Consider the following 21,618-nt stretch of genomic DNA (forward strand, 5'->3'; position numbering starts at 1 on the left):
AAGGAAAGGAAAGGAAAGGAAAGGAAAGGAAAGGAAAGGAAAGGAAAGGAAAGGAAAGGAAAGGAAAGGAAAGGAAAGGAAAGGAAAGGAAAGGAAAGGAAAGGAAAGGAAAGGGAAAAGAAAAGAAAAGGTTAGCCTATATTCACAATGGTTAAAAGTGGTCCCCTCAAAAGAGAATCAGGAACAGAAGACAGACTTCATAATTTCCAGTTTTGCGCATTTCTTTTCATTTGTTTGTTTGATTGAAAGGGTGTGATGGTTTGAATGAAAACGAAAACAGTTACATAGGTTATAGGGAGTGGCACTGTTAGGAGGTATGGCCTTGTTGGAGTAGGTAGATGAAGAGTATCACTATGAGGGGCGGGTTTTGAGGTTTCAGATGCTCAAGCCAAGCCCAATGTGGATCTCTCTTCCTGCTAGCTGAGGATCTAGATGTAGAACTCTCAGTTTTTTCTCCAGCACCATGTTTGCCTACATGCCACCATGATGATAATGGATTAATCCTCTGAATTATAACCTAACCCCAATTAAGTGATTTCCTACCTAAGCATTGACACAGTCACGGTGTCTTATCATAACAATAAAACCCTAAGACAGAGTCTCACTTAAAAGCCCTAGCTGGCCTGGAATTCACTATGTAAAGTAGTCTGTTCTCAAATGTATGATCCTTTCTCTCTGATGCTGCAGTACTAGAATTACAGATGTACATCACCATACCTGGCCCTAGGGTGTTTGTTGTTTGTGTTTTTTTTTTTTTTCTCAAATCCAATAATGTATTCACTTCACAGTGTAAACAATGGTGGTACACAGCTTCAATCCCAGTACTTGGGAGGCAGTGGCAGGTGAGTTTGAGACTACGTTGGTCTACATTGAGAATTTCAGGACAGGCAGGGCTACATGGAGAGACTCTGCCTCAAAAAAATCAAAAAAGGAAGGAAGGTAAGAAAGACAAACAAATATCTGGGCCTATTTGCCTGTAAACCTAGCTACTCAGTAGGTGGGCTAAGGCAGTTCAAGGCCTGCTTGACCTACTGAAAGAGCTTAAGTTTAATTTAATAAGACCTTCCAAAATAAAAAAAGAAAAGTACTTACCAAGCACGATAGCATACACCTGTAATACCAGAACTCAGTGAGAAGCAAAAGGATCATAAATTGAAGGTTATCCTCAGCCTATTCAATAAGTTTAAGGCAAGCCTTAGTTACATGAACTATTTAAGAATAGTACATAATAAAATAAAAATTTAAAGAAGAAAGAATGCTGGAAATGTGGTTTAGAATTAGAGTGTTTGCCTGGCATATTCAAGGCCCTAGGTTGAATTCCTAGTACTGCCAAAAAGTAAAGTTCAAAATTGTAAAATAAAAACAACCTGTATTGCAATCTATCCTACAGTCTATGTCTACTAACATTCTTGGCACAATGTCTAGCTCAGCACTTTAAAATAAGACAGAAAAATTCCTTTAAAACCAAATGAAAAATTCCTTTATTAATAAGGTAACCATTGGGTGTGATCACACACACCTTTAATCCCAATACTTGGAAAACAGAGGCAGACAAATCTCTTTGAGTCCAAAGCAGCCAGCCTGGTTTGCATTCCAAGTACCAGACCATCCAACATTGAATAGTGAGGCCCTATCTCAAAAATAGGACAAAAACTGAGGTCCTATTTAATGCAGCCTTACCTACTAAGCAGCTTAATACTGTGCCTTCCAATGCGGAACACATCTCCATCTCAGAAGTGAGTAGAAGAAAAACCTCTCTATTTCCCATAAAAGACTAAAGCACGACCAAATTTCCAAAGATAGGCAGCTCTGGGCTCTCAGGCAGTCATACAGTTTGTGGCCATAGTAGCAATACTGTTGGGTACATCCAAAAGATGATCTCCAGGATTTCCCTGTTACCTAGCCCATCCATGCCTGGCTCTGCCCAAACCTCTTCGGATTTGATTACATAATTCAGTCCTGTGTACTGGCAGTGCCATAATGAGCACAACACATACAAAAAAATTACACTAGGTAATGCCTCAAATATGTACTCTACAGCCAAACTCTGGGCCGCTCCACAAAGGCAGATTGAAATGCTCACACAGCTGCTTATGAGATCCCACTAAAAGCTTTCATTTCAATACTCCCGCTTGGCATGAAAACTAGTATGTGAAGGCATGGAAAGGGAGAGTGGAAACTGACTGTGTTTAGGCTGAACACTCACATTAAAAAACGGGCACTATAGGGTACACAAGAAGAACGATGCCTTTCCATTCCCTGGCACTATTACACTCCACTCTGCAGAGAACCAAATAAATCTACCCTAGGTGCTTTTCAGTAGACTATGGAGTTGTTTGGCTTGCTGGCAGATCTATCTATTCAACATACATGTCTTGAGTACCTAGTCGGTTTCAAGCAATATGCTATGGAGGATATACAGTAGACAGAAGGAACCAATCTCTGTTCTCATGAAGCTTACATTCTAGTGGATTTGGCTTACACTCTAGTGCAACAGTTCTCAACATGTCGGTTGTGTCCCCTTTGGGGTGGCATATCAGATATTGTAAGATACCTTACAACTCTTAACAGTAGCAAAATTCTAGTTATGGAGTAGCAATGGAAATAATTTTATGGTTGGGGGTCACCACATTGTAAGGAACTATATTAAAGGGTCACAGCATTAGGAAGGTTGAGAACCACTGCAGTGGGTTCAGCTAATACAATACTAAGAATATAATCCTGAGAGGGGTCTCTACTTCAAAAACAGTTTTCTGCAGATGATTTAACTACATGACTTTTCTGATTTGTTTTGTGAAAGGGTCTCGCATATCCCAAACTGGTCTCAAACTCAGTATATATGAGTATGACCTTGACCTTCTGATCCTCCTGCATGCTAGCATAATATGTGTGTACCACCATGCATGATTTATGCAGTGCTAGGGATCAAATCTAGAGCTCTACTGATCAAACCCAGTACTCTACTGAGCTATATCCCCAGATCAACTACAAGACTTTGAATAAGACACTTCCAATTGTGTTTTACAATTGACCAAGATATTATCCACAGAATAAAATAATGTGCTTCTTTACAAGACACAGAGTTCTATGGTAGTCTTCCAAATAACCAAAACAGCAGCAAAAAGCTATCTGTAGTATATGGTAAAGACCAAAAGCATGCTATATCAAGAATATCTTCCCAGGTCTAGGGATATAGCTCAACTGGTAAAATACTTGCCTAGCATGCACAAAGCCCAGCAAACCCCAGCACTGCATAAAACAGACATGTTGGCACATACCTTTAATTCCAAAACTTGGGTGATGGAGGCAGGAGAGTCAGGAATTCAAGATCACCCTTGGCTGATACAGTGGCATGGGTCAGGCTAAGATACATGATACCCTATTGAAAAAAAAAAGGAATAAACAACAAAAGAGTAGCTGCTGTCCCCAAAAACTTTGATGGTTTTGCCATAACCTGTTTGCCCAAAACAGGTGGGATAAGTAGGCCTCTGAAAACTGTATAATCAGTGGCAAGACATAAAAACGTTCTAACAATACACAGAAAATTTGGGGTCAGGAGACCTGAAAGGGTCCTAGTTTATCTGCAGCATCTATAAATACTTCTACCTTTATCTAAAAGAGGGTTATGATCCCTTCTTCTCTAGCAACACTCACTAAAGAGATAGGAAAAGGGAACCAACCCTCACCTCAGCTACTTGTAGCCATTCTTGAGCACGTCCAAGACCTGCTGAAGCAGCTGGAACCATGTTCCATATCCTTCCTTCTAAAAAGAACTAGGCTATGAGGTTCCTGTGCTGGCCTCAGGAAAGCCATGGCATCTCTGACCTCTGAAAGGGATATGATAGGGTACAACCAAGTGACAACTTTAAAAAGCTGTTTAGTGGCAGGACATGGTGAGTTATACTTGCAGTCCCAGTACTTGGGAAGCTGAGGCAAGATGGTATCTTTTATGAGACCAATCTCCTTTTATACCTAATGTGTTCCAGGCCACCCTGGGTTATACACTGAAATTTTGTCTGAACAAACAAACAGATAATAAATAAATAAATAGATAAATAAATAAATATATAGTGAAACACATGGTGGTGTGGTACAGTCAACAAGCACATTTAATCTTACACATTGAAATCTTGTCCCAATAAACAAACAGGCAGACAAACAAACAAATACATAAATAACACAAACATATGGTGGGGGTGGCATCGTCAACAAGCACATGTAAGTCAAAACCAGAAAAGTTGAACTTTCTATGCACGGATTCAGGCCATTCTTCCTTCATTAAAACTACACTACACCACACATACACACACACACACACACCCACACACACACCCACACACACAGCGTCTTTTGTCTATTATCAGTACCTTCCATGTCTCATGCAGGTTCCCTTACATAAACTGCTGCTGCTTCTTCATCTCTGTGTCTATTGCTGACTAAACAAAGGTTTGCCCATGCTGGAATCCTACTACTCAAGAAGCTAAGGAAAGAAAACAGTAAGCCTGGGCTACGCTTTAGGTCAGGCCACTATGGGCTACAGAGTGACATCCCATCTCAAAACTAAGTTGGGCACAGAGACTTAGTAAGGCAGTACAGGCATTTAGTCCTGCCACTTGTTAGATAGAGGCAGCAGAAAAAGGAGTTCAGGGTTATCATTGGATCCTTGTCCATATTTTAAGGTTAAGGCTACAATGGACTGACTTATAAGAGATCCTGTATCAAACACACATTTAAAAAAGGAAAGAAAAAAAAAAAGGAAAGAAATTTTGTATGTCTCTAACAATCACCATCTAAAGACGGTCACTTCTTCAGGTAAGGGTAACCAGAAATTTAAAATCCACAAGTTTACTGAAGTAAAAAAAAAAAAAATCTGGAAACTCATTATGTCTATAAAAAACATGTAGTCATTGGATGAAATATCATAATGCCATTATTTTTTTTTTAAGTTTGGGTCTCATGTACCTTCGACTGGCCTACAAATTACTTTGAAGCAAAGGATGATCTTGTACTCAATTCTAGGACCTGCACCACATAAGTGATTTGGGGATTACAGCATATACCACCACATTCATCTTATGTAGCACTAAGAGTCAAACCCAGGATCTTTTTCATGCAAATAAAGCACTCAACCAACTCATCTACAACCACAACCCAAAATGTTCACTTTTTAAAAAACTATGACCAGGAGTGGTGATGTTCACCTACATTCCCAACCCTTCAGGGCCTGAAGTCTGACAGTTTCCCTACATTCAAGGCCAGTGCGGACTACACAGTAAATTCCAGGCCAGCTTGGAATATCAAGAATATTGAGAAAAATAATTCTAAATGTGCATTTAGCCAATCATTTATAAGAGATGTATTTTTCTAGGGGGTAAAGAAGTAGAAATACTTATTTACAAATCACTGTGCCATAGAAAAACTAAAGTATAAATGTAACACATGACAAGAAATATAAGTAAGAACTAATATGCTAAAGTAGTAGGTTTTTGAAGGATTGTTCTCTGAGTGTGCTAAATGTTCTCATGTGCCATGGGGCCTTTTACAAAAAAAAAGAAAATAAAAAAATAATAAAGCCCCATCCTATTCTTCTGTTTAATTGTATATTACTTTCCTTCACTGACCTGCTTGCCTACACTCTCAGCAAAAACCATTTTGATCTACCACTTGCAACTGGTAGATCCCATTTGGGGACCATAGAAAAATGAGGAGCTGCCAAAAAAGCAGAAGAAATTTTATGATGCAGAAGCTATTCCAGCTAGATTCTGGGAAAGACAGTCATTACAAACAGCACCATCCAGCTTTCCACAACTAAGTCATCTCTAGGTTAGCTGCCTAAGAAAATTGTTCCTAAAAGGAGGAAGATACCAATACTTCAGAGTCCACGTTCAAGGCCACTTTCTAAAAGGCTGAGATACAACATGGGATTTACAAGCAAGTACTGGACAAAGACAGAGAAGATAGGGAAGAAGTAAAAGCATATTCTTTCTTATGCTGTATCGGTGTAACACACCTTCACATTAGGTTTGTAACCACATCACCTTTGATCTATAGGTCTAACAAAATATTCATATATTGCAGATTCAGTTGAAAGCTCAACACTAAGGATGGAAATAGACAAGTGTGTTCTAATAAACTCCCTGGCTAGAAACTAGTGCTCTTCATTCCACCCAATGCCACACATACAGTTTTCACTCTACAAGGACAGCAAAAACACCAGTGACTCAGACAAGAGGAAATCTTAGTAAGTCAAGACTCAAAATAAAACTAATCTCATAGCCCCCAAAAGGTTGCTTCATGTTTAGTTTGTTTCTTGGTCATCCCCTTTCCTCTTAGAAGGATGACCATTCTGAGGGTTTTCTATTCTCTCTGGAGTCAACAATAACCCAAAGTAACCAGGAACTCTAAGTCATCATATTGAATTGAAAGTCCTTGACCAAGGTTTACTGTCAATAGCTGTTTTCCCAAGTCATTGTCCCCACAGCAGGGCTCCTGGAAATAGAGTTGGTCTCTATACTGATATCTGGGAGAGAAAAACATCCTCATTGTCATTTCAAAGGGGACATGACAACTTCAAACACTCGCTGTTCAACGTTGTTACACAAACATCTTCCTATTCTCTTCAAAAGTAAACGTATTATCAGAATACCTGTTTCATATATAAAAAAAAATAAGGTATGAAAATTATTTGTCCAAGGTCACCCAGGCAGAGGCTAAAAGCAGATGTTCTTATTCAGGCTTATTCAGCCGACTACTATTTCCATCGGACAATTTCTACTAAAAATCAGAAAAGTGAGGGGGGGCGGGTGGGGAAGTGGTTGGAGAGATGACTCAACAAGCACTTGCTGTTCTTAGAGAGGACCCGGGTTCAGTTACCAGCACCTAGACTGCAGTTCACAATAAACCCTTAACTCCAGTTCCCGGGGTTCTGACATCCTTTTCTGAGCTCCTCAGACCAGGCATCCAAATGTTGCACAGACATACAGGCAGGCAAAACACTCATACACATAAAATAACCTAAACAAACCTGAAAACAAAATTTTAAAGCAGGAAAAAAAAAAACCACAATGAATGAGACAAGTGCCTAAAGCTTTAATGCATCAAAAATTCTACTTTTCTAATCGAATCTGAGGACTGGGAAAAGGAGGCAGATGGACCTTTGACTAAGCTCAGGAAAGTCAAGTGAAACCTGGGCATACAATGGGCACACACCAAGACTTGGCCTTAACTGCTTTGGAAGGCTTTACCTACTCCAAAAGAACACTTTCAGATGCTGAGAGCCCTAGCCCTACCCCATCTCCTATGCCTTTTCAGGCCAAGCAAGACCACACTTAAGCTGTCAGAGAGCTTGGTAAGAAACTGAAGAAGGGTAACTATGCGGGGACAAGAGGGAAAGAAAAGATAAGAAAGCAGGGTGGAGAAATCACAATCATTCCAGAGCTCGCTCACACTCTCTGTCATCCTTCTCACTTCCCATTCCTCCTCCTCTTAGGGCTCAAACTAAGGAGAAAAGCTTACAGGTAGCATTGCAAAAACTAAAGAGGTAGTCCCTGTTATGAAGAACAGGAGATCAGTTGAGGTAAGGTGGGTATTTGAGGGGGGCAAAAAATAGCCAAATAAGGTCACTCTATTTGTAGGGAATCATGAGGAATGGTTCCAGAAGGTGATATCATGGGGAGGAAGCCTTTAGTCACTGGTTTCCTCTGGCAACTGGCCTTTGGCCAGGAGGCAAACTTCCAATCCTAAGAAAATGCTTAGCTTATTGCAGAAAGACAAATAGGGTAAATTGTTCCCAGACTCACCTAAACACTTCATGAGCAGCCCTCCAAGTACACAAAGTAGAGAAGTAAAGTAACCCTGAATTAAAATGGCCAATATTTTTGCCAAGCATATGCTAGATTCACCATGTCCTAGGGACCAAGGGCAATAATGAACCTGGGGGAAAAAAAAGTTCCACTTTTACATATTTCTAATGTTGCTGATATTTTCATGCTAAAGGAAAAAAAAAAAAAAGCAAATCCAAGGGCAAAAAGTCCATATAACTTTGAGGTTTAAGTAAAATAACATTTATAGGTTTGTCAGTCTCTCTCAAGTATCAACAATGATGGTCAAGAAGTGTAGTTTAAACCCTTGAAGACAGCAAAGATTTGTGCATTTTAATTAATGACAATCATACTACATGTTCCCTTGACACCTCCAACCCCATGCATACCACAGATTAAACATTTTAGCAAGTAATAAAGATCCGTGAGATATAATCAAATACCCAACAGAGATTTTTGAAAAAAGACCAGACCCAAGGATGAGGAAAGATTAAAACAAAATGATATGATTAGAAACTACTTCAGCTACTTTAAGAATAGCATGGTTTTCCAGGCTTAGTGGCACATACGTTTAATCTCAGAATTCAGGAGGTAAAGGTAGATCTCTGAGTTTGAGGCCACTCTGGTTTACATGGTAACACCTTATCTCAAAATATAATATTAATAATGGGCCTATATTATCCATCCTATGTTTTTAGAGAGATGAGAACTAAAGAGAAGAAAATACTGACCATGCCCCATAGATAAGCTTATTTCCTCTCACAGGTGTTGGCCCCATTAGCTCCCAAACACATAACCAGGACGTAATTTTTCAGGACTCTATTTTGCTCTGAATCACCAAATGTTCAAACCTCAACTCTTCCTCTTTCCATATTTTGCCTCAATCAGTATCACGGTCACACAAACTTTCCATCAAATTTTCACAAGTGAAAAATAAATTTAAAAACCGTATTAGATCTGTTGTTAGACACACCCAAAAAGCTGTACCTGAAAAATTACAGCAAAAATCTGTCTTCATGTTCAAGGTACCTATGCTATAGGTAGGTTCCGGTCAGAAAGCATCATACTTCTCCATCTGTCACAATCACACACTGAGAAATCATCCCTCCCCCCTTTTTTTTCTACCAAACACCTCATCTCACAGCAAAGCTAGTGGGAAAATAAAGTCTTCACTGAGTTCCATTTCTTGGCTTAGCTCAAACGGAAGCATTAGGAAAAAACATTTCTCAACATATGTGCATGTAGGTGTTCATGCATGCATGTGCATTTCATGTGTAAACACATGCCATAAAATGCATGTGGAGGACCAGTGGACAACCTCAATTATCAGTCCTAGGCTTCCCTTTATTAAGGAGGGTGTCTCAGCCTGGCATGGTGGCCCAAGTCTATAACCCCAGCACTCAGAGAGACAAAGGCTGGCAGATCTCTATGATTTCAAGGACAGCCTCATTTACGAAGCGAGTCCAGCACAGCCAAGGATACAGAGAGAAACCCTGTCTGGAAAAACCAAAAGAAAAGATAAGAAAAAAAAAAAAAAACAGTATATAAAGCCAGGCACAATGGCTCATGCCTATAACCCCAGCACTGAGGAGGCAGAGGCAGGCAGACTTCTGTGAGTTTGAGGCCAGCCTGGTCTACAAAGTAAGTCCAGGACAGCCAAGGCTACAAAAAGAAGCCCTGTCTCAAAAAAAAAAAAAAGTGTCTCTTGTTTCTGCTACTTCACTCCAGGGCACCAGGCCCATATGCTTCCAGGATTTTCCTCTGCCTCCTATATTGCAGTATGAGCTTGGGAATTGTAAATGAACCCTTAACATGGATTCTGGGAATCCAAACTAGTGACCTCATGCTTGTGTAGCATGCACTTCACCCACCAAACCATCTCCTAGAGCCATTTAGAAACCTACTGGGGTAAGAAAAATAGCAGATTTTACTAGAATTAATTCACAGTTTCAGAAACCTGAAAGTACAGTATCCTTCACAGACCTTTCTGAAGGTTTACCAATGAAGAAAGAACTATTTCAAAAGGGCACTGGCCTAAAAACCACCTGGTTTACCCCCTTACACTAAAATCCTATCATTTTTCACACCCAGAATAGCCACTGACCCCAAGTGTGTACCTCTTTAAAGCCCAACTAATGTCCTAGTAAACTACAAAATCTATAGAAAATGTAAAGTGTTTTTATCAAACTGCTTATAAGAATGAGGTATCCCTAAATCTTTAATTAAATGAGAACATTTTAAAGGCATGAATTGTATTCTCTATTCATTGTATTTATATTCCTTATAGTAAGTGTAACAATCAATAAATTATGAAGAGGGAGCTCCTAGTAGACAGTTAGACATATTAATAATTGGTGGTTATCAGGTATAGCCCATGGCAGTTCAGTGTCCAAGTGGGTTACATAGTAATGGGAAGAGGGACTGCCTCTGACATAATCTGATTGGCCTGCTCGTTGATCACTTCCCTCTGAGGGGTGAGCAGCCTTACCAGGCCACAGTAGAGGACAATGCAGCCACTTTTGATGAGAACTGATAGACTAAGATCAGAAAGAAGGAGAGGAGGACCTCCCCTATCAGTGGACTTGGGGAGTGGCATGCATGCAGAAAGGGGAGGGAGGGTGGAATAAGGGAGGAGGGAGGGGCTTATGGGGGGATACAAAATGAATAAAGTGTAATTAATAAAAAAAATAATAATTGGTGGTTACATTTATATGGCAGTATTTGATGCTAGGCACTTAAAATAAATCATCTCACTTAAATGGCATAACCCTAGGAAGCAGGTATTAGCTTCAAATTACAGTTGAGATAATAAGGCTCAGAAGTAACATACCGAGGCATGTTTGTGCCATATATGTAGTCCTAGCTATTTAGGAGGCCAAAACCAGAAGGACCATTTGAAACCAGGAGTTCAGAGACCAGCCTTAGCCACCTAATATGACTCCACTCAAAAGAAAAAAAAATCTAGGCATGGACGGTAACACATGCCTGTAAGTCTATCACTCAAGAAGCAGAAGCAAAAGTATGATGGCAAGTTCAAGGCCAGCCTAATCTACAAAATATTACCTTGTCAAAAAACAAAAACAAATAACAACAAAACTGAAGTGAGGGACTGGAGAAGGGGGATAAAGAGAAGAGGAATGGAGAAGGAAAGGGAAATTCATAGACTGTAGAACCAGACAGCTTGTATTAAAATTACAGCTATGTGACTAACAAGTTACAGCTTGGTTAAGTTACTTAGCTTCTTTTCCTTTTAGTTCTGGAGATGGAACCCAGGGCCTTGTGCATGTTAGGAACAATTTATTGGTCACACAGCTGGAACCTGAGTCCAGGAAATCTAGTTCTGCCGTCTGTACCTTTTAATACTATACACTTTCTAGGAAAGCCTGAAAAGTGCATGTTTGCTGGCTACCTTCCCAAGACTTAACCCACTAGCAAAGCACCTAGAGGTGAGTGTTGAGAGCTGAGATCAGTTGACTCTAAACTATATTAAAATGGTTGCTACAACAGTGAATACTGTCATTAAATTAGAAAAACACATGTTCTTCTAACCATAGTGTTCTTCTAACACAAGAGATGGTCAAGCTTGAATTCAAAGAGGTCAGAGCTTGACAGGCATGGAGGTACAAGTCTGTATTCCCAACACTTGGGAGACAGAGGCAGGAAGGTCAGAAATTCACAGACTCAGTTGCATAGCAAATTCAAGGCCAACCTGGGCTACATAAGTTGTTTCAAAACAAAAATAAATAAATAAATAAATAAAAAAGAAGGACAGTGAGATGGCTCAGCTGGTAAAAAGGCTGGCTACCATGCCTGATAATGTGAGTTCAACATGGTAGAAGGAGAGAACTGATACTTGTAAAGTGTCCTCTGGCCTCCACACATGCCACATGTCGATGCTCAAACAAACACACACACAGAGACACCATATGCACATGCACACACACACATGTGTATACACATGCACATACAAACATGTACAAAGAAAGAAAAGAAATGAAATTTAAAGGATTCAAAAGACTTTGTCATTGTAATGATCACCTGTAATCCCAGCACTTGAAGGAATGAAAGCACAAGGATAAGCAAAGTCAGCCTCAGCAACATAACTATGTCGTATTCAACTTTGGGCTAGAAATCCTGTTGCAAAGAAAACTACAACTCTTAGGACAAGAAGGCCTAGTCTGAAGCAGGAAAATGGGTAACTATCCTCTCACTATGGTCCTTCAAGCATCTGTCTTCTACCACCCTTCACAGGCAAGAGAAAACATCTAGGGAGTGCTAGAGTTCAGAAAAGTCCAGGACTTGAACTATCTCCATCTTTCAAAGTTCATGGTGATTGCTGTACAGTCACTAACATGATGGTCAAGTCACCCCCAGCTTAGTCAGAAAACACTATACTTCTTCCTTATACTGCCATTAGGCAAGGTGTCCTAGCACTGTTATCAGCTCACTCAAATCCCTTCCTTATTGTAGGCTTCAGTGTATTCATCTAAAACATGAAAGGCTGAACTACAAGGCCAGCTCAGATGTTCTGCAGTTCAACATACTCCTGTGAGAAACCCTGCTCATCCCCAAAAACAATTAGCTAAAGCAAATCTTAAAGCTGAGGAAGTTCTGGGCTGCTCCAAATGTAGATGTATTCTTTTTTTGAAGTGCTGCACCCTGTGGTACCTAGTCTTCAGCTCATTGGTAGTACACACCTTAGAAGATTTGTTTATCTTCACCATCTTCTTAACATCTACCAATATACCAGACTACTCAACTATATACCTTCATAACTTCCAGCTAGTTCAAGGCAAGCCTGGGCTATGTGAAACCTGTCTCAGTAGAGCTTTCTCTCCCCACAAAAGGAACCTCATTTCTCCCTAAACTTTCAGCAAAACTAGAGGAAATCTATACTATGCTGTCAAACAGACACTTCACAATGTGAGATGAGAGGAAGAGAAAACTACAAAGGTACTATTTATTTATTTATGGAGATAAGGCTTTGCTGTGTTATCCAGGCTGACACTGAACTCACTGTATAGCTTAGATTGACATCACACAGCATCTTCCTGCCTCATTCTCCAGAGTGCTGAAATTACAGGCAGAAGTAACCACACCCAACTCCTATAAAGCTTTTCCTGTTTGTCAAGAGCTCTTCAATAAACTTAACCACCTTCATAATGTAGTTTCACTTGGTTTCTTTCTTTTTGCAGTAAAGAAAAATACAAAACTGGCAAAAGCTCAAGAATCCACAGAAAAATAGCCAAGAGCCACCATGCAAGTATTATTAGCAAGAGCTAATGTAGTGAACCAGAAACTCTATATTCTAAACTGGTACTCAACAAACATTAATGTAGAAGCATATAAAGACAAGTTAAATAACTTTGGGCAAGCACTATCAGTTCTGTATCTCTAGTACCCTCTGGCACATCAAAGGTGCTCAGATTTCAAAGAATGTCTGAAAGAATGCATATTCAAATAAGAGATCTGCAGATAGTGAAGGCACAAGCCTGTAATCCTAGAACTCAGAGAGGCAGAGGCAGGCAGGTCATTGTGAGTTTGAGGCCAGCTTGGTCTACAAAGTAAGCCCAGGACAGCCAAAACTACCCAGAGAAACCCTGTCTCAAAAAGAGAGAGACAGAGAGAGAGAGAGAGAAATAAGAAATCCAAGGCTATACCACTGTGCCATCAATATTAGAAGTGTCCCTAAAGTTTACCTATCACTGTCAAGGGTCCCTTGTGACAAACTTGGAAGAGATACTGAGAACCAAGAAAAAGGAATTAGCTAATAGCCTACTTTACTTGGATAACTTTCCTGTTATTTTTGAGACAAGGTTTCATTAGCCCAAGCCGGATTCCAAATCACTCTTTGGTGGGGAATAACCCTAAACTCCTGAAAGTCCTGCCTCTACTTCTCACGTGCCAACATTGCAAGTGTATACCACCATGTCCAGACTTACTTCATCAGTTAGAAATTCATTTCCTTTATTCAGTTTTGCTGCTGCGAGACTTCGATGGGCACAATTCATTTAAACTAACTCAGCTGTATCATATATATTTGTAGATTTAACAAAATGTTAAGGAAATTGAGACATATAGAATATTCCTCAGTCTTCTGCTTAATATTACAACTTAAGATATTTTTAGGAGGCTGAGTCAGGAGATTCTTAAGCATTCTAGGCCAATCTGGACCAACAGAAACTTTGGGTTTCAAGAAACAAAAACAAATTTTAGAAGGGTATCTGCTTACTTTTATAAATAGACTCAGTCAAGATTTAGAATGTCAGTTATTGGCAAGCATCTGTACATTCACAGAACTTCCTTAAAGGTCCTAGGAACAGTGGCAAAGAATTTTGTTGTTGTTGTTTTCTTCACATAGGGTTTTTCTGTGTAGCTGTGGCTGTTCTGGAACTCACCCTGTATAGACCAGGCTGGCTTCAAACTCAGAAAGATCCACTTGTGTCTCTCCCTAGTACTAGGATTAAAGGCATATACCACCACCACCAGGCTTCGAGTAAATTTTTTGTTTGTTCAAATATAAATAACACACTAGTTCTAAATCTTTAAAAATCAAAGAACCTCTCATCTCCTTATATAGAAAGAGAACAAATATTCTAAGTTGAGTTTTACTTTCTATTTCCCAACACCCACCATCCAAGTTCATGAAATACTGAGCTAACCCTCCAAACTAAGAGCTCTTCTACCACAAATTAGAACCCGGAATTGCAAAGTTTTTCAGCTCTATCAAGCATGAAGTAAGAGGGATGAACAGGAAAACCAATCAATTGTGAAAAACCATCCTCATCACGACCTGACAAACAGACAGCCCCAAAGACCACCTTTGTCCTGTTTGTACTGTTTGTTTGTTTCTTTGTTTGTACTGTTTGTTTTCCCTCTTTAGGGACAGAAGAATGAGATGCAGTAGCAGGGCAAAAGATTGGGAGTTAAGAAAAGCATATGATAAGCTCGGTTCTATGCTTCAAAGATCAGACAGAGTCAGATCTATTTTAGAAGATCAGAGCCAGTGTAGCCATAAAGAGGTCAACCCTGATAGTACTGCTGGTAGCCAGATCTCCCCCTCCAGGGACACTGAGTCTAGAAATTCCAGTGTGGGTGGGGGTGGACTCCCAGGAATATACAATTGAACCTAAGAAAGACTGTTGCCAAGCAACACTATTAAAAGAGTTTAGAATAATTGTAGCTGTCATCACTTCTCATCCTTAGAGAATTAGATTTGGAGGCATGGGGAAAGACTAAATGACCTCTAAATGTACCTTCCATTTCCACAATCTATTAAAGCAGTTGAATGAGAGTAACAGACCAATGAAAAGACACCACTTTTTTGGCTTACAGTTAGTTTTAGGGTGTTTTAGACAACCTCACTCTATAGCTCAAGCTGGCCTCAAACTCACTACAATCACCCTGCCTCCCAAGTGCTACAATTACAGGCATGAACTACCATGCCTGGCAGCACTGCCCTTACAGGCTGCCATTACAGGCACTTAAAATATAATACAGTCAATACCACCCCATCACTGACTCACAGAGGAACCTTTCCCCCAAGATTAACATGAAGAGTAGAGACTATTTTGTGCTTAGACTTTTCCATCCCTATGCAAGACATTTTCATGGACAACCATAAATGAAATCCCCAAGATGATTCCTCTTCTGTTCTCTATCATCTACACTTCCACAAAGAGCTCAGTAAACTGGAAAATTAAAAAAAAAAAAAGTGGAGAAAAGCTAGACACTGTAAACCTCCCTCATCTGTTATCCTAGCATGTGGGAGGCTGAGGTGGTAAGATAGGAATTTCAGGGTCATCCTTGGCTACATATCTAGTTCAAATCCAAACTGAGCAACATGAGACCCTGTCACAACATAACAAAACAAGCGGCCTTCACGATGTTCCCCCCTAGGCTATACAGTAAGAACCTGTCTCCAAAAAAGAGACAAATGTTGTGGGGGTTGGGGCAGTGGACAGAGGCAGAAGCTTCTCACATAACCTTCATTCCTGATCCCTTGCCCCACCCTCAAGTGTACAGGCAGGACTGGTTCAAGGGTTAGAAGCCTGAAATTCTGGCCCCTATTCACCAAGTACCACTTTAGTGCCACTTCAGTGGCTCAAGCAATGCTAGGAATGGCAGGAAAATAAACAGTTCATACAGCCCCTGTTAAAGTTTAGCTGAATGCAGACCTAGAAGTTTTAAAATACTTCAAGGAGATGAGCTCTGTGTCTGCTATCATGGCTGGTACCATCAAATGATCACTGATCACTTTTCCCCTGACCTGCTGTTGAGTCAGAGCTGAAATTCCAGTAAACCAAACATGCTTTTCTAAGACTGACCCCCTAAGACCTAGACCCAAGTTGTACCCTTCCTACTGGTATGTTGCATCACTCATGGCCAGTCCTCCCCTATCACCAGTTTCAGTTTTCCCACCTGTACAATGGAAAGAGTTGAAATTGGTAGTTATTCAAGTATAACGACATATGCCACAAATCCCAGCCCTTTTGTGGTGGAACCAAGAGGATTATAAATTCAAACCTAGCCTGGGATACATGAGACCCTGTTTCATAAAAGCAGTTGAGTAAATAAATAAATAAGCTGTAAGGCTTAATAAATCATTTTAAGTTTGAAAAAAAAAAAAACTCAGAATCTTGAAAATTCACAATCTCCTTTTAGGGAATCCAAAAGAGTCTCCCAAAAAAATTAGATAAAAAAAAAAAAGTTAAACATTGAAAGGGAAGAACCATCTCAAAAAAAGATTTATTTATTTATTTTTATATTATGTGCATGAATGTTTTGGCTTCATGTACGTAATGTACACCACATTTGTACTTGATGCTTAAGGATACCAGCAGAGAGAGTCAGATCCCCCGGAACTGGAGTTACAGACAGTTCTAAGTTGACATGTGGGTACTGAGACCAGAACTACTGGCCCATCTCTCCAGTCCCAGAGAAGCCACTTTAAGTTAGAATTGTCTTTTCTCCAGAAGTGATAGATGGGTTGGTCATATTGTAAAAGCCTGTGATCTGTACACTCAGAGGGCTAAGTCAAGATTGCTAGGAGCTGGAGGCCAGACTGTGCTATAGTGTGGGACCTTGTCTAGAAAAACATCAAAGACCACACTTAAGAAACTATCAACCAGAAACAGTCCAAGAAATGTGTATCTCAACATATTTAAATTAGGCTGCCCTGCCTATGAGAATTTGTCTTAAACAGTGAAACTGACCGCCTAGTGGCAAATATACTCTGGGAGGCAGAGGCAAGAGGGTGTCTGTGAGTTAGAGACCAGCCTGATCTACAAAGAGACTCCAGGACAGCCAAGGCTACACAGAGAAACCCTGTCTCATAAAAAAAGCAGTGAAACTGACTATGGCTAACACAAATGAAGGCATCTGATTTTATGCTAGCATTCTGTATCTTTCATACTTTAGAAATAATTAAGTACACATCAGAGGAGTGGAAGCCCAGTTTGGTGATGGCTCAAACCTATAATCTCTGCACTTGGAAAAGTAAAGTAAGTCGACTTCTGAGAGTTTTAAAGATTATCTCGGGCTACAAAGTGTGTTCTAGACCACCCCAGGCTAAAATCAGACCTTCTAGCAAAACAAAGAAACAAGCCAGGTGTGGTGGCTCAAGCCTGTTATTTCAGCACTGTGGAGGCCGAGGCGGGAAGACTGGCAAAAATCTGAAACCAGCCTGCATTACTGGGGAGTCCCATGCCAGCTTAGGTTATAGGGTGAGATCCTGACTCAAAAAAAAAAAAACAACAACAAAAAAAAACAGCCAAAAAGTCCAACATCAGAGTACATGTGATAAGAAAACGGATTGGAATATTAAATGAGATTACATGAGGGAAGCAGGAAAGAACAAAGTAAAATTTCAAATATGTATATACTTCCACAAAGTGTAATTTTACATATGAAAAAAAAAACTTTGTTTAAGAACAGAGTTCTGAGAAAGGAAGAACGACTCAGCAGGGTAGCTGGAATACAGCAAGGTGGCAACTAAACCTCAATAAAAACAGAGACCTCCCAGATCTACTTACTCTCCTCTACTCCCAGGGGCCTTCATCCTTTCTCAAGCATCCTAGTCACATTTTAGCTATACCAGGCTCAGGCACTCTTAGGGAGATGGATGGGCTAGCAACATAGGTGCCCAACATGCTCCTTCACCTAAGAAACTCAAGCCACGGTGGTCCTGGGGCCTTCATGAACAAGGACCTGGAGTGACTTGCATAAAAGCAAGCACGGCTTATTAGTCAAGCACACACCCCTCCCCCTACTGGGCATCCGGCCCCCCTAGGCCTCACTCCCTGGAGGCTTCTGCTCTTCAAGCAACAGCCAGTGGGGTGGAGAACAGATCTCAAATCAACCACCACACTAGATAGGTGTGGCCCCCACAGGAGAAAACCCACACCTCACAGACGAGTCCTAAGTGGATAGACAGGGATTTCATAGAGGAAGAGAAACCTGCCCGCTCTTCCAGTAGGTTGAGTGGGCCCCCTCCACAGACTTGTGCCTATGAAGTATTTGCACCCCTGGGTAAAGTAACCCAGCTGATGAGCCTCTTTACATTCTCCTCATCTCCCAGGAGAAAGCAGTTGAAACCGAGGAGCGGTGGAATGGTGCAGATCAGGAGTAGAGTGGAAGCAGGGCGGCTATGGGAAATGTGGTTGGGTGTGCGGGATCCGCCCTGAGCAACTTCCTCTCTCCTCCAGGCTTCTGTTTACCATGGGGTTCTTCTGGAACAGTGGTAGCCTTGCTCCAGAAAGGCGCCAATTCCTAGGCCGAGGAAATGTTCTCAGAAATAGAGTCCTTTTCCCAGAACCCAACGACCCTTTAGGAAAAAAAGGACTATCCAAAGAGTTTCCACTGCCTCATCCCAGAGGCGGGGAACTGGAACCTGAGAAAGGCTGGCCTCTCCTTAGCCACACTTCTAGTCTGGACACCCCCTCACCCTCTAAAGTGCTCAAGTTAAGACTGTACAATCCTCTCGTTCCTGGGGCCTTAACAGACAGTTCGGCATCCTCAGCAGGCTAGTGGGAAACCAAGCCCACAGCCATAAGGTTGCAAGGGTCAAACTGGAGCCCCCAGGGCCAACAGCACAAGTCCCCGGCACTCACCGTCTTCGGCATGGTGGCGGCAAAGGCACGGGAGTTGCTTAAGTTTGGCTAGGAACGGTCCGGGTGCTCTGAACGCGCAGTACACTTTGACAACGACTCTGGAGAACCGGGTTTTGAGACTAGATCCCACTCTAACGTCGGACGACTGCTCCGCTTCCTGCTAACGGACCACGACTTTACAAACCCCGCCCAGGAAAGAGCCGCCCCTGTTGCGCTGCTCGCCTTTAGTGGTCGGGCTTCTGCGCCTCCCCCGCGCCCTCCTGCCGGCCTGCCGGAGACTTTGGGCATCGCCCCGCCCAGCCCGGCCCAGCCCGGCCCAGCCTGGCCCAGCCCGGCCCAGCCCGGCCCAGCCCAGCCCCACCACTCCGACCACGTGGGTGGCCGGGCCCGGGGCCAAAACGCACTAAAAAGGACTCCCACTCCCCACCCAAGCCCACTCTGCCCCCTCCCACCTTTTCTCACTGTCCCCAGCCCTCCGAAGTTCGCACCATCAGACCCCGCCCTTAGTTGGAACCACAGCTTGACTGGGGGGCCACACCCTAGCAGATGCTTATGCAGCCCTTGACTGAGAGTTAGCACTGCTGGGAACTGGTGGCTTATTAGAGCTGTCCTGTTCCCTCTCTATGCAGCCCTGTTGGTTAAAAAATTCCCCTTGTGTACATCTGAACTCCTCTTTTTCTCTCTGACTTCCAATCATGCCTCACCCAAGATCCCTGGAACTAGAGCAAATCCTCTACTGTCCTTTGCAGCTCCTCAGAGTTCTTGTACTACTCAGGGAACTTCTGGACTAAACTCCCTCAGCTCCTTCTCAACACTCCATTCCCTTCTACGGGGTTCATTTAACCTGTCACATTTCCTCCTACCTTGAATGGACCTCGTTTTCTTTAGAATTGAGATCTTTTTCCAAATATTTGCCTTTTAAGTTCACTTTCTTTCCCCAGTTCCCAGTCTCCCTCAGGTCAGTGTCCTGGTCCTTTCTTTAGCCCTTCCCCAACACATTCATTTCCTTTGCTCTGTTTGTCACCGGAGCTGGCTTTAAACTCATTATGTAGCTTGGGTTAATCTTGAACTCACAATCCTATTTATTATTTTAATTTCGGTTAGTCTTAAACTGATAATCCTACAACCTCTACTGGATTGGAGATGTGTGACACCACTTCTACACATTCACTTTTTTGATACAGGATAGTAACAGTAGGCAGTTGGCTTGGATTCCCAGTCCTCCTGCTGCTGAGATTACAGGTATGTGCCACTAAACCAGGCTCACGTTCACTTTTGGGTAAGACTGTAAGTCTCTCAGATAAGATATGCCCTCCAGTTCTGGCAACTATACAATAATATAGATTGTGTCTTTTGTGAAGTAAAGTACCATATACCTCCATGATGAAGAGTCAGATGCAGGATAGTGGAAAGGGCATTTAAAAGTGGCAACCAGAACACCCACCTGGCTTCAAATAATAGTTTTATCATTAACTCACCCTACGTCCTCTGCACTCTCTTGGAACAGCCTTACCAGGCCACAGAGGAAGACAATGCAGCCAGTCCTGAAGAGATCTGATAAGCTAGGGTCAGATGGAAGGGGAAAAGGAACGCCCCTATAGTGGGCTGGGGGAGGTGCATGGGAGGAGATGAGGGAGGGGGTGACATTGGGAGGGGATGAGGGAGGGTGCTACACCTGGGATACAAAGTGAATAAACTGTAATTAATAAAAAAATTAAAAAGAATTTTAAAGAAAGAAAGAGAAAGAAAGAAAGAAAGAAAGAAAGAAAGAAAGAAAGAAAGAAAGGTAGATAACATAAACATGGTTGCATAAAGTCTGCCATTTGTTCTCAGGAACCTAACTAAATAGCCTATTTCATCCTCTCACAACTTAACAGTGTCCATGAGTCAACATGCCTCCATTTCTATCACTGATACCACAGTTAACTGATAGGTGCTAGGGGGAAAAAGAAGAAGAATGTTCTCTGCCCCAAAGAAGAGCAGCACCTTTCGGAAGACCTAGGTAGCAGGAGTAGAAATGGTAGCCAATCACATTCCTTGCTACTTCCTTGGCCCATGGACCTTCCCTCCACCCCACCCCAGCCTCCAAAGTTAAAAAAAAAAAAAACTAGCTGATTCCTTCATTAATGCTCACCTAGAACCTAAAATATCCTGGCACTAAAATAAATACTAAAATAAAATAAGTCCACTGCAGACTAGTTCAACTTTCTGGAACACTGAAATTCCAGTATGTCATTCCCTAACTCCCATGTGTATGTCCACACCACACCCTCCCATTTATTGCCCGAAAATACATGCACAAAGAAAATCTAGGTAGCATGTCAAGGAGCTGAGCAAACTACTAAAAAGTTAAGGGATGCATAGGAATCCAAGTGGAGTGGAAAGGAGACCATAGGGTGGGGAAAGGTAGAAGAGTGAAGTAAGTAATTGAAGAGAGGTAGATGGGTGGTGGCATTGAACCTAGGAAAGGAGAGATTGCAATAGCAAAAGTGAAAAAAAAAAAAAGATGGCTCACCACACAGAAGCTGCTTAAAGTGGCTATGGTTACTATGGTCAAGCAACTGGATACTACTGGGAGGTTAGACCAGATGAAAGGAGAGGCATCTTTGTAGTTCTGCTGTTCTTCACCAAGGGAAGGGAAAGTCACCTTAGTTCTCTGCCTCTTTGTATACCATTCCATGCTTACA

General features: G+C 41.6%; 1 protein-coding gene across 1 annotated transcript in view; it reads right to left on the bottom strand.

Annotated features, from left to right (window-relative positions):
* The window catches only part of Msn (moesin), a 76,333-nt gene extending 57,144 nt beyond the window's left edge, over positions 1–19,189 (bottom strand). The window contains exon 1 of the mRNA XM_055605088.1: positions 18,932–19,189. Within this exon, the coding sequence (XP_055461063.1) occupies positions 18,932–18,943 (12 nt within the window). The 5' untranslated portion in view covers positions 18,944–19,189. The remainder of the gene's footprint in view (positions 1–18,931) is intronic.
* Between the last annotated feature and the right edge of the window lie 2,429 nt (positions 19,190–21,618).

This window comes from Psammomys obesus, unplaced genomic scaffold (assembly GCF_907164565.1).
Source record: "Psammomys obesus unplaced genomic scaffold, mPsaObe1.curated_primary_1811, whole genome shotgun sequence".
In the NCBI taxonomy this organism is placed as follows: Eukaryota; Metazoa; Chordata; class Mammalia; order Rodentia; family Muridae; genus Psammomys; species Psammomys obesus.